A 16876-nucleotide genomic window follows, 5' to 3' on the forward strand; every position below is an offset into this window, starting at 1 on the left:
CCCCGCGCGCCGTTTCTATCTCCCGGCGCGCTGTGCACTCTCGGCCACTCGGTGTCCCCCGGACGGTATCGCAGGGCCTACTGGGAGCTGTAGTCCCTCGGCGGCGCTCCGGGCCGTGCCCGCCGGCGGTGAGCGGGCGGCGGAGCCTCCGCGGCGGGCGGGAAAGAAATCCTGACCCCCGGGACCGCGGGGGTGGCGGGTGGGCCTAAGGGACGAGTCGGGACCTCCGTGGAGTTTGGGACGGGAGCCTGCCCGGTTCCCGGGAGAGGAGGGGGCAGGGGGTGAAGCCCACCGCCCGCAGGAAGCTGAGGAACGGAGGGGTGGGCATGCCGCAGGACACGGGCAACGAGCCCATGGAGCGGGGCGGGCTGCTGGGAGCAATGGCGGGAGCCAGCTCCTCGCTTCTGCTGGAAGGTCCGTGACCTGCGAACGGAGGTTTTACAGGAGTGCTGGCTCTGTCCTGTGGGGTTCGGCATGTATCTGCCGCGCTCTGTGAGATACCCAGGAACCGAAAGTGAACTTGGAAGATGGGCATCGTCCCATCTTTGCTGAAAGGTACCTGAGGCAGGACACACTAACACCAAAGGGATGTAATCCTTTGACTCCATGTGCCTTCGCAGGGCTGGCTCTGCAGTGCAGGTGTTCTCGTGCTTTGCTATTTTATTAGTTCTGCTGAGAATTGCAGAGAAGTGTACTCGAATAGGAGTTTTCTCCTTTTTCATATGTTTTATCTATGCAGGACTGGCATGCAATGCCTCATCAGTGTCTGTCACCATCTACTTGCTGATAAAGGCTCAGCATTGATGTGACGGGTTTGCTGTACTACTAGATTAATGTAGCATCAGTTACAGTAATGCTCAATCACTAATAATACTAAGTTATCAATGCAATAATAATCTGTTCTTTTTTTTTTTTTTTTTTTTTTCCCTGTAGACTGGCCTCTCTTCCTCTAAAAAAGCAGTTGCCTTTGTAATTAATTCCCAATGTAGTTTTGGTAGAGATTTGTTGTTGGAAGCTGTTGAAGATGTCATCAGGCCTTACAGAGGAGCAAAAGAGAAGGATTGAAGAGAACCGGCGGCTGGCTTTGGCCAGGAGAGCAGAGAGGCTGGCAGCCCAGGGAGCTGGGCACGTGGGCATCGCTGCAGCTCCGCACACAGAGCCGAGCCTGGGCAAGCCGGGGAGCTCCAAGGAGGAAAACAGTCATGTCGGGTTCACCAGCCAGCACCCACACAATCCAAACACGCCCGTGGAGCAGAAGAGCTGTCTCCAGAAAGGCTATAACCATTACACAGCAAAGCAACAGATGGCTGGCTCACACAGAGAGCAGCAAAAGAGTTGTTCAGAGGACTCGGAGCAAGCAAGTGGCCTAAAGCAGTTCCCTGCAATGATTCCGAATTCCCTGAGTTATTCCCATAAACATTTCTTGGATGCTGGTAGTCAGGAACATGGACAGCACACTTCAGTTAATCATGGAACATTCCAGCAACCCAAATGCTACCCAGCTTTCAAAAACTCTGCAGGACCAGCTCATCCAAGATTCACTGATAATGGGCACCCTGATGGTAGTAAAGATTTACAAACTCAGAACAAATCTGCCATTAAATCTGGTTCACCACCAAGCAGTGCCCCCCTGAGTGATTCAGAAATGCTGGCAAGCATAAACACACTGATGGAAAGAACAGGGGGAGGTTTTGTCTCTCAGGCCAGTGGTGGGGTGCAGAAGCTGACCAGCTCTGCTGGTGTGGGCTTTGAAGCTGCCTCTCACAAGAAAGCAAGTAATGTTACAAAAGGAAAATGTGTGAAATATGGGGAAGACCGATTCCAGGTTGAAATAGGGTATAATGCTGAACTTGTTGCTGTGTTTAAGAAGGTACCAAGCAAAGCCTATGGTAAGAATTGGTATTTCTCTTTTAAATTGGGTTGAAGTTTTGGCATCTGCTGCTATTGTAGTTGCTACTTGCTCTTACTAATGTACCTGTTGCTGGGGTGGAATATGTGGCATTAATAGGGGATTCAAGAAGTAAATACTGATTAAATTGGATAGACCTTCTGGACATAAATAGCTTGAGCTTGGATTTAGAACAGAAGTCTGAAACCTTGCTTTATGAGCAGTGCTCTGAGAAGTTTAGTGGCAGCAGCTGGTCAGTTTGTTGGAAGTGAAGGAAGCAAAGTTATTCATAAACTGGGATGTGAAAATGGGTCACTTCAGGTATAGTTCAGAGTTATGAGCTGATTCTGTTTCCTGGGTTACAGAGAGTAGTGGAATCTCTCCCTTTTGTCTTTTTTCTAATCTTTTACCATTATCTTTATTTGTTATGTTCTATTTTTTATTTATTTATTTGTTATATTCACTCATGTGTTGCTGATCCCTGTGAATGGCTGTTGCATTCATGTCTTAGTATTGATACTCCCCATGTTTTTTTCTGGTGTCAAGTAGCTGTAAACTTGGTCATAAGTGTTTTTCAGATGCGTGGCAAAATTTTGCATGAGTAGATGGAATACTTTTACTTCACATGAACATTTTATGGCACCCCTTTTTTCCTGCCCCAAATGATTCATATTCTGCCCTATTGCTCTTGCTCTACTTTAGATCCTGCTATGAAAAAATGGAATTTCAGCATGGAAGATTACAGCAGTGTCTGTAAGTAAATATTGAATGATAAAAACAAGTGGAATCTTGACACCCCCTCCTTCCCCTGCTTTCCATAGTTATTGTTTAGCTTTGTCAGTGTCTTGAGTAATAAAAGTAGTGCTACTAAAGATAATGCCCATGTTTTAGGCATCTAGCTCATAACATTTTTCTGATACCTTGTAGCTGATTAGAAATATTTTAATTTTTCATGTAATCCAAATACCAAGCACAGGTTGCACTTTTTCTACTATTGAATTTTTCAGTGAGCAACAAGATCATAGGAAAATGATCTGCTGTGCTGGTATTTGTTTTGAATTTGTTTTGAAAACCGAGTGTGTTCCAGTGGCTAATGCTTAATTTCTGGGTCCATTCATGTAATTTCTTTTTAAATAGCTCTTATATAAACACTTTCATTGTTCATTTTGTGTGTCAGAAAAGGATAAAGGGTAGTTCTCCAGGGTTTTGAGTGAGACTGAAAATGAATTTGCCTTTTTTTTTTTGGTACAACAAAGGTGGGTTTATCTTTTTTTTCCTCTCCTGTCATCTTATTCTGCAAAGATTGAGAGATTATAGAGGCAAACACTTCAGGTAGGCTTTTCAGAAGCACACTGTACTGAAGTAAGTGATAAATCACTATTGATTTCAGTGGGAACAGAATTAGGCCTGTGTTGAGCACTTTAAAAAACCACAGTTGAGTGCTGGTATTTTAGCTTCCCATGTGGGTTGCCACACATTTATAATTTAAATGCTGTTGGCTTGCTTGAAGTGTATCAAGTACAGATGAGAGCAGAGTCTCTGTACCAAGGAGCCTGCAAATGAAGAGAATGGTTTTTAGAAATCAAGCATTTTTCTTTAAAGCTATGAAATACCTGAATACTCTGGAAAGTTCCTGTTTACAAGTCAAGACAGTATGTGACCAATGTTGGCCTGTGAAATTGGGGGAAATTGCCTGAGAAAAGGGAACTAACTTTAAAGGACCTTGGAAATGTAGAAGTGAAAGTGTAAACCAATTATTCTTAAAGTTCCCACTTGTAATTTAGTTTTTCTGAATAATGTGATCATGTATCACCTTTTTTTTTCTTTGTACTATAAATTAAACGTGCAGTCAAGCCTAGAAGCAAATGTTGAAATAAAGGAGTAAAATATGCTTTTTCCTCCCAAATTTCTTTCAGTTTTGGTGGTAGAGGTGACTACACAATGCTAAGCCAGTAGCATTTAAAATCTTTTGCTTGGGGCATTGGTAGGAGAAGGTGTAAACTGGTGTTTTTCAGTCCCTCTAATTTAAAAATTATTTTCAGTGGGTACTCTTAAACTTTTTATTTGGAGTAGAACTCTCAAATGCCTGGATTTATGCAGGAAATCACCTATTTTAAAATAAGGTTGGATGATACCCAAATGGTTTATTTATTAATTGATTAGGAAGAAATTGTTTGAAATTTTTTTCTCCATTTTCACATCTTGACCCCTGAACTTAAAGTTTCTACTTTTTTGTTGTGTATCAATTTTCTGGACTACTAAAAAGAAGCAAGAGGATCACGATGTGCAGCTCAGTGCTCAGAGGACTGGATTCACCTGGGTTTATTCTAAACATCTCTCAGAGAGGGGAAGTTGCCTTCCACAAGTACTTGAAGGCAGTGTGTGCTTAATGGTCCCCTGCTTTTGAGTCTAATGGACTCTGGAGATGTTCATGAATCTTTGTGTTACTGTAGTATCTGTGAGGTGGAGGCTTGGGCACAAACTTCACTACTTTGGTGCTGTGAGAAGTATAAGAAATAGTATTTCTTAACCATCAGAGTTCAGTTATAATAATAAAGGCAACACACGTGTATAGACTGGCAGAGAAACCCAGGGGTAAGTGGCATGTTTATTTCTGTGGATAGCAGTGTTCTCAGGCTAACATCTGTAAAATGCTGTGGCCCTCCACTCTCCGTGCCCTGGCGTTGTGTCAGAAGTGATTGCTGGTGCTGGGTAAGACAGGAGTGCAGATGGCTGGGTGGAAGTGCAAATCTAACTGTAAGACATAGAATAAAGGGAAGTGAACTTAAATTGTAACAAAAGAGATTTAGGAACTCGGACTGGATTCCTTCCTACAGCATTCCTCCTAGATGTTCTGTCTGTCGGACGTTGACGTGAGGCCGGAGACAGATTTTTAAATCTTTCTCCTTTGTTGTTTACAGTAGCACCTTCCTGTCTTTTCAGACACGTGCTCTTGATCTCCATGCCCCTGTCCCTGTGATTTTCTGAGTGAAAGCACTGTAAGGCTGTGTGCAATTTCCTGCTAAATGTGCTTCTGCAGATTGCTTGCCCTGGCCTAGGGAGCCACATTTTAGAACTGCTGACAGAGAGGGAGCTTAGTGCAATCACAGTGCTGGACAGGCTGTTGTTCATTTACTATCACATGTTCCCTTTGCCCCTGCTGTATTTGTATTCTCTGTGGAAAATCCCACCAACCTCCTCCTCCAGGCCATAGCTTTCTCTATTCTTTGTCCCTGTGAATGAAAGCAGGGAATCATCATTCCTTTTAAACATGTGTGGGTACTTTGTTATTAATTCTTTTCTATATCTCTATTCTCCCTAGTGGAAGCAGCAAATCAACTTTCATCAGTAGTTCTGGCACCACTAGAAGGAGAAAATGTGGTTGGCTTGGCATCAGGCTCTCATTTTGTTGGCAGTAGGGTTGATGTGAAATCCCTCTTGAAGATGTGTAAGAACTGGAAGAAGCCCTCAGCCCTTGTCAAAGGGAAGTGTGTGCTTATCTCTCGCCTGCGATTTGAGGTCGATATTGGGTATTCTGCAGAAGTGATTGGAGTGTTCAAAAAGATGGATTCCAGAAATTATGGTGAGTCTCCTGCTGTGTCTGCTTTGTAATAATGGCTATGTTGGGGCTGCTCTTGCTTCAGATAAGAGGTTGTAAGAGTACATCCCTCTGAAAGAATACAAGAGAATGTGCTTTGGTGAAGATTTTAAAAGATCTTGTAGTTCTAGTTTAGTATTGTGTCCATGTCCAGCACTTTATCCCACGGCAGAACATGTCCTTAGCCTGTTAGCTGAGGTGATAGTTCAGATCTCAGCATGATTACATTGACATTTACTGTAAATACTGTAAATGAGGTGGGTTGTGCTGATAATCTGCCAGCAGTATGGAGACCATGCAGAGTTCTTGTCTTTATTATCAAATGCATCTGGATGTCCTCTTACTTCTGCTTCACTGTGGTGTATAGTGGCTGCAACTGCCTGAGCAGATTTAGTTTATCAGGAGTTTTACCAATGTTTTCAAGGCAAGTGTAACTGTAGAGCACTTTTTATGCTGGCATTCAGATTTCTGCGGTAAATACAATTTTTCTTCCACTTGTAATTTGGTAAAGGAGACACAGAGATGAGGTGACATGCACAGTGTAACAGAAGGTCAGTGACAGCATGGAGAAGAAATTCTGGAGCTCTAGTTCTTTGGGCAGGGCCCCACCTCCTCATTGTGCCTTCACCTGACTCTGAATGCAGTCTTCTTTCCCTGGATGTTGCACACAGGTGCTACCCAGGGATAAGCCTGCCGGATAGGTCTGGCATTGATGTTACATTTTGGATATTGGTGAATTTCCTCCTGTACCCTCCTGACTCTAGGGTGCAAAGGCACAACTGATTGTTTTACTGACTGAAGTCAGAGTTTGTTGGTTCACATGCAGAAACTTTGCACGCATTCTTCATCCCTTCTTGCACTGAAGAAAAAGTGGTTGCCAAATTCCTTGAGCAGATGAATTCATTAGGAGGCTGATCTTGGCTTGCTCTGGTGATACCACCATTTCTAGATGTGTGGTCATACTTTTAAATCTTCTCCAAACTAACTGCTTAACATGATAGCAAACAGAGGAGAATTGATTTAGATCAAGGTAATAGCTGTTCTGAAATGGTTTTGAAATGCAGAGGATATAGGTAGATAGACATGTTCTTATGGACAGAGAATTCAGTCTTTTTTTAAAAGAGACTTATGACAGTGTTTGTTGTAACTATTGCAGATATGAATACCAGAAAGTGGAATTTCCTGCTAGAGGATTACCCCAAACTAAGTGAGTAGCTGTGTTTCTCCAGTGAAGGAGAACTTCTGTGCATCAGTTTCTATCTATTGCCTTTTGCCTTTATGTATCTGTATAATCCTGCTGAAACTGTGACTTGCCAAACTGAAATGTAGAACTGTGTTTTGGTATGTTTTTTTTCCTAATAGATGCAACTTTGCAGAATCATCCAGTCTCTGCAGCATGCTTCTAGCACATCTGCTTCTCAGGTTTTTATGTTTCATTGAGGTTATAGAGTGCTTTGAGATGAATAGCATTATACAAGTCCTATGGATTATAACTATTATTTATCATCCTAGTCAGCCTGCTGTGTTTGCTTCAGTGCTCATGTGAGGGTTTGTGGCTGTGGAATTTGATTGGGGTAAGTTTCAAAAGGATAATAAGCCAGGTGCTCTCTGCACATCCTTAGGAAGTGTGAGTGTTTCAGAGCTGAAATGCTGTTTCTCAGAGTACTTGTTCTCCAGCATGGGCTCCTGCTTCCATGGGATACCAGAGTGTGTTTAATAATTGAGTAAGTGCCTGCTTCTATGATGCATGCCTTAATAACATTAGTAATGGTTGTAGGGCTGAAAGCCATGTGGTGGGGCTGTGTAGGAAGGCCAGGTCTTGAAAACAAGTGAGTGTGTTTTGGAGGAGACTGTTATGAAACTGCAGGGTTGGGATGTTCGTGTTCCTGATTTGGTGAGTGCTGTTGATCACTCACAATTTGGTCCAAATGCCTTTTGTACATGCAAAGGGCCTGATCCTGTAGCATGTGCCAGGCAGTCTGAGCAGACACATCACCTCCTAGTCTGTCACAGGATCAGTCATGCTGGCTGGGAGTTGTACACATTACATGAGGTATTCAGAATCCCACAGATATGAGGAGAGGAAAATAATTCCATGAATCTTGCAGAGTGTAATTTGTGAGGGCATTTGAGGATTCCAGCACGTGCGTTTTAGAGGAGCAGCATTTGCTTTGTTGCCTGTTCATTTGCCTACATCAAAATTAAAAAAAGCGAATTTAGGCTGGATGCCATTTCCAGCAGAGAGATCTGTTAGCTGGGAACTGTTTGTAGAGGTTAATGTCTCTTTGCCTAGTTGCTCAGTCATCTTTATATAAAGGTCACTTCACTAAAAACTGTCTGTTGGATGAATCATGCTGGTGGCAGATATATCTTCATCACTCTCCCAGCTCATGTACAGAACAATAGCAACAGAATTATCAGTGAGCAAATTGTAGCAATTATGCTAACACACAGCTCGGTCTGTGAGTGTAATAACAAGCTTGTGCTGCTCTTTGGATGGAGAGAGTTCCTGCTATTGAAGAAGAATAAATTAAATCGGAGAGTTTAAAAAGTTTGGTCATTGCCCAACCACAAATGGAAATCTTTTCATATGTATATTTCTTGGAATTGCTTTCCCCCTTTATATGGCAGGGGTCCATCCTGCTGTTTTCCTCTTGGAGACGACTGAAACAAAAATACCTAATTGAAATCTGGTGCATTTACTGCTGGTATAGTGAGTTCTTATTTTAGTTGTTTTTCCAAGCAGGTTTTTTTTGTCTTCTGGACTTCATATACAAACCAACTATTAAAGAAAAAATAGGAAGCTGCTTCCTGCAATAAAAATTTGTGCCCCTGCATTTGTGTTCCTAGTGTGGAGGTGTCTTTGATTTCATAGTCACTGGACAAAAATTATTTAATAAGTTTTCCTGGTTACAGCTCACTGTGTGTTTAAAACTGGTGTTAATTTGCTTAGAAATTAACTGTTGGATAAAAAAGAAACACTTTTATTTTTGGGGACAATGGGATAGAGAGGCTGCTGGAGGAGACTAAAATTAGGTCATCCAGGAGGAGAATTGGCTAGATGCTGTGGTTGTTATGATGTGTGGGTTGAAAAGATGAAGGCTCTGAGGTCTTGGCATAATGGATGCTGGGGATTCCTTTAGTTGAACTGGGAAGGTAAAGTTGGGAGGCTTCATGGGTGAAGGAACACTGAGGAACTGGAGTGGCTGCCTGTAAGCTGCTTCAGGAGAAGAGCAGTGGCCACCAGCAGGGCAGGGAGGTGCTGTAGATCCTGAAGGATGGCTGTTGGAGTGCTGCTGCTGGTGGTACAAGAGCCGTTTCTCTGAGTCTTGAGGTGCTTCCTGTTTTCTTACCCAGTGTGGTAAAGTGGAGGCAGAACCCAACTGTGTGAATTCAGGGAACAGGAGAAGAATAGAGTTTTCAAAACTGAAGATAAATTATATTCTTTAGGTAACTGTCTTGGGTCACTTCTGATGATTTTGGTATGGTGGAAACCTCAGAGGTACAGAATCCCAAGGTCAAGATGAAGATGCCCCTGCTTTCTAGGCTTCAGGAGCTCTTTTGTTCAAATCTGTACTTCATTTCTGAGTAAAGTGTGCCCTAAACTGCCCTCAGCATGAATAATCCAGCTCCAGCTGTATTAGTAGCAGTTGTGTGAGTGATGGCATCAGAGTTGCAGTTTTTTATAATCAAGTCTAAGTAAGAGGGGAGGAGATGTGATTCATCATGTGGTTCTGAAATAGACTTTAGGGAAGAGGCCAGGCTAACACCTGTGCATGATGCCATGATTTCTGTGAGCTGTTTCAGGATAGGAAATGATATTTTTGATGAGGTTGAGGGTTGTGTCCTGAGATCCATAATGGAAGTTGTGTGTATGTTGTCCCCTCAGATAATGAACTGCTCTGTTCTTTGCAGTGCAAGTGTTACTGAGCCTCGTGTCCGTAGAAGTGGAGCCACTGCCTGAAGCAGTAATTAAGACCTTTGCTGCTCAGCTCCAGAGATCTCCATCAGTGACAGACATTCCTGATGCTGACCTTTCAGTAGTGGACTCCAAAATTGTGACAAGCCTCATGCCCTTTCAGCGGGAAGGTGTGAAGTATGTCCTTTTTGCATGCTGTTAAGCACTAGTCTTTGTCTAGAATTGTGTAGTTTATATTGGTGCCAAGGTTGCTTTCTTGTCCAGGGAGGGTTCTGCATTTCTCTAGAGTCTGGGTCCATTATACTCTGGCACTTGGGGCTTTTGATTGTTTGGTACAGTATGGTTTGTTTGGGATTTTTTTATAAAAAGTTTTCTTATTTTTGGGTGACACATCTGTTTTATTTCTAGATAGAATTCATCATGAGTCAGGTGGAAAGTAGTATTTTGCTAGTCTAAAAAATTGATCAAATGATACATCTCTGATCTCCCTCTTGTGATTCAGTATGTACATATTTGTCATATGATTTTTTATTTTGTAAGGTAATTGGTTTTTTTCCCCAAGTGCATCTCTTCTGTTGTTGTTTTTTGAATATTAAATAGACATGGGAAGGGACCAAGAAATGGGACCCAAGCCCTAAAACATTTAAAATTACTAATTATATGTACAGATAAAAGTTTAAATGTCTCTGTCCCCATCATATATGATCAATAGTTGTTGATTTCAATATGCAGTCCAGGACAGTCTGTGCTTAATGGTCTTAAATTGCTCTTGTTTTTAGTAATAATTTCTTAGCCAGAATGAACTCTGGAACACCATGTGAGTAATATAATGGAAAAAATGTGCTTTAAATAATTGTAAGGTCTTGAGACTACTTCTCATATGAAATGAAAATATCTAAGAACTGAGCTGAACCACTCTGTTAAGAAGTTTCCAAGTGTGAGAGATTTGTGGAAGCTGCTCACTTGTATGAAGACTAAGGGAGAAAACCCAGGTTTACTGAAGAACCCAGATCACTTGCAGGTGATCCACATCAGAGTCTTGGTCATGACTTGTGCTCATCTTGGTTTCCCGATAGTAACCCATTTCTTGACTCTTCTTTCCCTCTCTGTTTTCCCCAGTTTTGCAATTTCCAGAAAGGGACGTTTGCTCCTGGCGGATGACATGGGCCTGGGCAAGACCATCCAGGCCATCTGCATTGCTGCCTATTACCAGCAGGAATGGCCCTTGCTGGTGGTCACTCCTTCTTCTGTGAGGTTCACGTGGGCAGAGGTACTGTGGGCTTGGCCGTGTGCATGGGGTCAGTGAAGAGCCTGTGTGATGGTTAGACAGTATTGTGCTTGCAAAAGTTAAACTTCTAAATGCATTAAGGCAAAGAAACAAAAAATGGTACTGATTTAGAAACTTGATGATGGTGGTATGGGATATGCCTAATTTTTTTTCTTTATTGGATGATTTTCTTTTTGTAGCCCAGCTGATCTATTGGGAAAAGGGACAGCTAGAGAAAGTGTGTCCTCTGACCCTCTGTTAATGTTTTTCCTGCAAGTCAGTTGGTTCCAAGTGGGCATTTTACTCATCAGTGTCAAAGATAATAGTTACATTGAAGCAATTGTCTTGTATTTGAGCCCATCTTAGCAGTATTTGCCAGTTCCTTGGCTGGAACAGAGTCCCAGATGCTGGGATTCTCCATTCTGTTCAAAAAGCCCCATTATCATCATCATTGTCTGTCATAATATGTCTTTTGGCCTGTCCAGTGCATGCTGCTGACTCCTGAGTCCTTTATTAATGTTGGTCAAAGCCCAAGAAAGCTTGTGTGGTTGAGGAATGTGTCTTGAAATAAATCACTGCCATAGTTTGCACACTGAGGCTGGTGGGTTGCCATAGGCTAGTGAAATGTTCGCTGTGGGAGAAAAAGGTGAGCTAGGGCTTTTAGGTCAATGAATCCTTTCCAGAGAAGGAGGAGGGGAGAGTTTGGCTTTTCCTGAAATGTGGCATTGATGAGAAAAGTATTGATTTGGATTTACTGGTTTTGTTCTATAACCAGGTTGTTAGAGCATCTTGGTGTGAGTTTTATTATCCAGTAGCGCAACAAAATGCAGGGTGAAAAAAAGATAAGGTTGTTTACTGAGAAAGGGAGTGATGCTCATCATGCTTGAAATCTCAAGGTCTATAGACCTGTGGGAGAGCACCTAACCTGAATCCATCTGTGGGATATCTACCAGGAACAATTTGGGCCTAGGTTTCCTGAAGTATTGGGCAACTGCAAATAAACTTCTACATTCTGCTTCAGGAGATTTAAGAAATATGTCTAGTTGTTTTGCTTTTGTTTTTTTTAAATCGAGTGCTTGATTTCTTCCCCTACTTCCAGCTGCCCAGGAGGCTCTTGTGGGAGATGTTTTGTTAGGACACTTGCTTTAGAGATATGGTTGGTTTTTGAGTATATGATGGATGTGGACATAAAAAAATGTGTCACAGAAATTCAGAAGGTGAAATTTATTATAGTCTGTAATCTACTCAGTTCATTCTTGTACAGATGTGTTGTATTGTAATGGTACAAGCTTTTGTGGTGTCTCTGGAACCAAATCAGCAGAAATTTTCTTCATCTTAGTGCTATCAGTGTTGTATTTTGGCTTTCTGTGCTCAGGCCACTGAGTGACTTAATAGTCAAGGTGCCATGGGAAGGGACAAGGTACTCTTGGGTCCGAAGTGTTGCACCCACGTGCATTTAGAGTTCAGCATTGGAACTTAAATAATTGACAGGGTGGTTTCATAGTACTTCTTGTGGACTAAGGTCAGCACCCTGTAAAAAATTCAGGATCAATTTTATGGTGTAAATTAGTCCCATGCCCTTTATAGAAGGAGAGGGCAGTACAGTAGGAGTTTCCAGGTACTTTCCTTTTGCTGCCACCTTTGTTTTAAATTCTGACATGGTGTCAAGCACACACTTTTTTGGGTGGTATCTAACCTTGCCTGCACGTTTGCTCATTTGGTGGTGCTTTCAGTGTCTGTAGAAGGATAGTTCATTGTTACTTTCTCACATACTGAGAAATGTGAGAAGCTCACTTTTAACTGCTCCTGCTGCTGCATGAGGTTGCTGAACAGTGGAGAGGAATGATTGTAGTTGGGGGATTTCAACAAAGTTCCTAGAGACAGAGATGCCATTTCTCATCACCATTTGGTTACATTTCTGTAGGGACCAGATCCTGATGGGCCCAGACAGTTTTCTGCAGAGCAACATCAGCAGAACTCAAATGTTGCAAAGAACTTGGTGTCACTGGGGACAGAATTACAAGGGAAGTGGTGGGTGGTCTGGCTAACAGATGGGTTTGGGGGAGGATATCTTGCTCTGGTGTGTGGAGCATTTCAAGAGGTTGATTGAATGACAATTACCACATGAATTTCAGCTGCTGTCATAGAGCAGCTGGTGTGTTGTCAACTTGATCTTTTCATTTTGGTTTTGTTTTTTTGGTTTTGGAGGTTTTTTGGTTTTTTGGTGGACTTTTTAAGAAGAGGAGGTAGTGGAAGAGTTTTGTTCATCTGGATGAGTTGTACTTCACCCTCACCGTGGAGTAAATACTGCTATAGTCATAGATGTTTACTGCTTAGAAGTCTGTGTTTCACAACCGTAGGTTTCCTGTTGAGCGGGAAAACTAAATTTCTCTGTGAGCCGTGGTCACAGTATTCTCTGGCTCTGAGCATAGCAGGAACCTTTCTCAAGAGGTTATGCACATTTCCACTAAAGATCAGATTTTTGTTTGGTTTTTTTGGGGTATTACTGGGGTTGGTTTGTTTTTCTTTTGTTTGTTGGTTTGTTTTTTTTCCAGTAAGAAGGAATAGGGTTTGAGCTTTCCTTGCTATATAAAGTAGATGTTGCCTTGTAGCCTGAGTTCTGTTCTTGACCTTCTCATTACCAGGGAGGTTGCCATGGGAAGGCTGCTTACCCTTACTGTGCTCCAAAGTGATGTCTAATGGTGGATGGGGTGGGTCCATGTTCTAAATATTCATGAGGATATTCTGTGTAGTGCTTTGGGATCTTGACAAAGAAGATAAGCACCAGAATGCAATTAATTTCTTTCTTCTTCCTCCAGGCATTTCACAGATGGCTTCCATCCTTGAGTCCAGGAAGCACCAATGTCATAGTGAGTGGGAAAGACAACCTAACAGGAAGCTTGATCAACATCATCAGTTTTGATCTCCTCAGCAGGATGGACAAGCAACTTAAGAGCACATTCCAAGTAGTTATTGTTGTAAGTGGTACATGAAAATCTTCAAGTTAATTGTATGCTGCAAATGGGGTAGCCTTTGTACAGCAAAGAAGTGTGAAGTGGGCCTTATTTAGGACTGAAAGTATCTTGTAATTGTGGCTGTGATCACAGCTGTCCTCATGAATACAGGCATGAGGTTTCTCTGAAACCTTTTGAAATAACTAGTAGAGTTTAATTCCTTTGTGAATCCTAAGGCTGTGTTTTCACTTTTACTGGTTATGGTGCCTCTCTGATTTCATTGTGCTTGGTCGTGTCCTCTGCTGGAGAGAAAAGTGTTTAATGTGGTGTGTCAGTACAGTAATCATGGAATTGTATCTTCTTAAGTCTTGGACTTCAGGGTGGTGTTAGTGTTTATCCAGTAAACCAGATAACCTTTCAACATCAAATATGTGGGTAAAGCATCCAAAAAATCTCCCTTAGCTTGTGTTCCACTGACAATCTGCATTAAGCCTTCTTTGATCATTTGTATCATTTCTTTTGTAAATTACTTCAAATTCCAGTTTTTATCGTTTTATAGAGCCACAGTAAATGGCATTTTTCTGGATTTCAGTTACTAAAAATTCAAAACATCTGGTGTTTCAAATCCAGCTTGGATCAATAGAGAGCAAAAGGGTATATGTGGCTTACTATGAGTATTTGATGTTCTCAGTCTGGTTTTCAGCACACACACACCTGCCCAAAGATTGTGACAATTGGAACATACTAATCTTTCTGTTTCTCAGCATCAGATGAGAATGTGGTAATAGATGGAGTTCTTTGGAGACCAAGCTACTCATGGGGGAACTGATCTTTTTCATTTTTATATTTTGTCTCCTACATATGCTGACTAAACATTCTGTCAAGGTGGAAATGCAGATTATTATTTTTGTAGGCTTGAGGCTACTGCCTTGGAACTTTCAACCAGCCCTGAAGTGGCAGATGTCCTTTCTGTGTGTTTTTATGTTCAAATTTGGACCCTTGGTAGGTTTTTACAGATGAGAGTAGTCTTACTGCGTGCTGAGCTTTCCTGCTCTTTCATCCACTCTTTTGGTGGCTGGGAAAATTAATGTAGCTTATTTGTTATTTGGGAGGAAGAAGGCTGTGTCTGAGAGGCTTAGCAGTTACATTGTCTTTGCATGCTTGTTTCTACACACATGGAAAGATGAGAATGTACCCTTAAAGGGTGCTGACTGCTTTTTGTGCCTTAAATTCTGCCTTACTATAGCAGTTGAAGTGAAGCCCATTTGAGGGTGATGTCTGAAGTAGGAGACTATTACCCACCTGGTGAGCCCTATCAGCAGAACAGTTGGATCTTAATTAGATTTCTTTTTTCTTTATCATTTGCATTAACCCCTTATTAAGGGAACTGGCACTGTATAGGCTTCCTATGTTTGCTGCATTTAAAAGACACATAGGGGCAAATGAGTATCAGTTATGGAAATAATATTCCTCTTTCTCATCCCCTCTCCAGCCCCCTCTGCTCACTTTTTTTGGTGTTCATTTATGATTCATGCCTGCAAGGTTTGATTTTGTTCCATTTGCTTGCAGCTGCAGGTTTGAGTGCAGGAAGCCTGCTACTCTGCATCCTGTCTTTTTGTTTAGAATTTGATGTGACTATTCCAATGCCTGAAATATCCTGAATGAAAGGCCTGTAATACTAGATAGCTGAGAATACTGGGAATTTATTCTGTGACCTGCATTTGGACTATGGATCTGAACTGACTTTGCTTTCATGCTTGTTTTGTTTCAGGATGAATCTCATTTCCTGAAGAACACAAAAACTGCACGCTGCCAAGCTGCCATGCCTCTACTCAAGGTGTGTATGCTGGGTGCCAAAGCTCTGATTGCTAACCTCAGGCTCCCAGGGCAGTGTAGCTCCACTTACCAGGTTTAGGAGCCAGCAGCTGAGGTGTGTAAAGGGAAATCCAGGTAATAGTGTAGATCCAGGACTGAAATTGGACTTTACCACTTGTTTCCATGCAAATATTAGACGGTAAAACCTAACAAAACAACTTCAAAAGCTCAATATAATTGTGGTACTGCCACAAATGAGTTCTATGATGACAGGGAAGAGGGAATGTCAGAACTTACTGAATGTATTCAGGGAGAGTAGACAGAATATAGTGGTGTCAAAATAGCTTGTTAAATGAAAATTATCATTATCAGTTACTTCTTGGCACACAGATTGCTGCTGCATGTCAGAATGGCATTGCGTAGGGCCCCTCCCTGGTTTTAGGGCTCTAGACTGTTACTGCAGGCTTCCAGTGTACTTGTGTGGCTGGGGTTTAGGAGCATTCCTGCTGGTTACATGTACAGAACTACTGGGAAATGGCTGAATGTGAGGCTAATAGGACAAGTGCCCACAGAAGGGAGGCAGTAGTCAATTATAAGATACCAGGAGAAAATGTAAATTCTAACGTTTGCCTGTTGGCCTGGGATAAAAGAATCAAACTCATCCTGGTAGCCTCTGACAGATACAGATTAAAGTTATGGGTAGTTTCTAGACACTGCAGAGTCTGTACATTGGAAGAAGGTAGATGCAGTTCCTCTTCAGCAATTAACCAGCAGTGTGTATAAAGAGAAGATCTGATCTGTGATGGCTTTATAGCAACCACCTTTAATATGCAAGATTCTTAATGGCTTGCTGAAGATGGTTGTCCTTGAATAACTTGGTTGTTCTCCTTAAAGGCCTGACTCGTGTCTTCTCTTGGTTTTCAAATCACTTCAGGCTTTTAATGTTTGGAAGCTTAAGTAGGAGGTCCAATTCTATGAGCAGTTTGAAATACAGTAATTAGGGTGTATGTCTGAAAATCATGGAAAATAACAAATTCGCCCTCACTTTGAGCAAACTGCTCAAAAAACAGCCTCATCCTTTGCTACTTGAAGCTTTGTAAGGATCAGCTTGTCAAAAGTATTTTCAGGCTGCAAGATATGAGAGTGAAAGATGGTAGCTGTTAGGCAGAGGTTAATTGCCTGTATGCACTTCCTGAGTATTTACAGTTTTATGCTGTCACATCACTGGTCTTAAAGAATTGAGAGCTGATGTTTCTGAAACTGAATTTCAGTCTTCTGAAAGCATTAAGAGTTTCATATTCATATGAAGCATGGTGCATTATCTCACCTGCAATGAACATGCAGTACCAGATGTTTTGTGTTAGATGTTCAGGTAAATTCTGTTTGCCTTGTTGCTGACTGAAATTTCTGAAGTACTTGCTGTAATAGCCATTTT

At 41.9% G+C, this 16876-nt stretch overlaps 1 protein-coding gene across 4 annotated transcripts in view; it reads left to right on the top strand.

Annotated features, from left to right (window-relative positions):
* The first annotated feature begins 298 nt into the window (after nt 1-298).
* SMARCAL1 (SNF2 related chromatin remodeling annealing helicase 1) overlaps nt 299-16876 on the top strand; it is a 33554-nt gene continuing 16976 nt past the window's right edge. For 3 of the 4 annotated variants that reach the window (XM_084208972.1, XM_084208974.1, XM_084208975.1), the window contains exons 1-8: nt 665-1889; nt 2591-2641; nt 5211-5471; nt 6643-6693; nt 9402-9582; nt 10525-10675; nt 13492-13650; nt 15398-15463. In XM_084208972.1, coding sequence (XP_084065098.1) covers nt 1025-1889; nt 2591-2641; nt 5211-5471; nt 6643-6693; nt 9402-9582; nt 10525-10675; nt 13492-13650; nt 15398-15463 — 1785 coding nt within the window. In that variant the 5' untranslated portion in view covers nt 665-1024. Of the gene's footprint in view, nt 415-664; nt 1890-2590; nt 2642-5210; nt 5472-6642; nt 6694-9401; nt 9583-10524; nt 10676-13491; nt 13651-15397; nt 15464-16876 lie in introns of those variants that run through there. The other variant, XM_084208973.1, reaches the window with a different exon arrangement.

Source organism: Fringilla coelebs (assembly GCF_963513975.1).
Source record: "Fringilla coelebs genome assembly, chromosome: 7".
In the NCBI taxonomy this organism is placed as follows: Eukaryota; Metazoa; Chordata; class Aves; order Passeriformes; family Fringillidae; genus Fringilla; species Fringilla coelebs.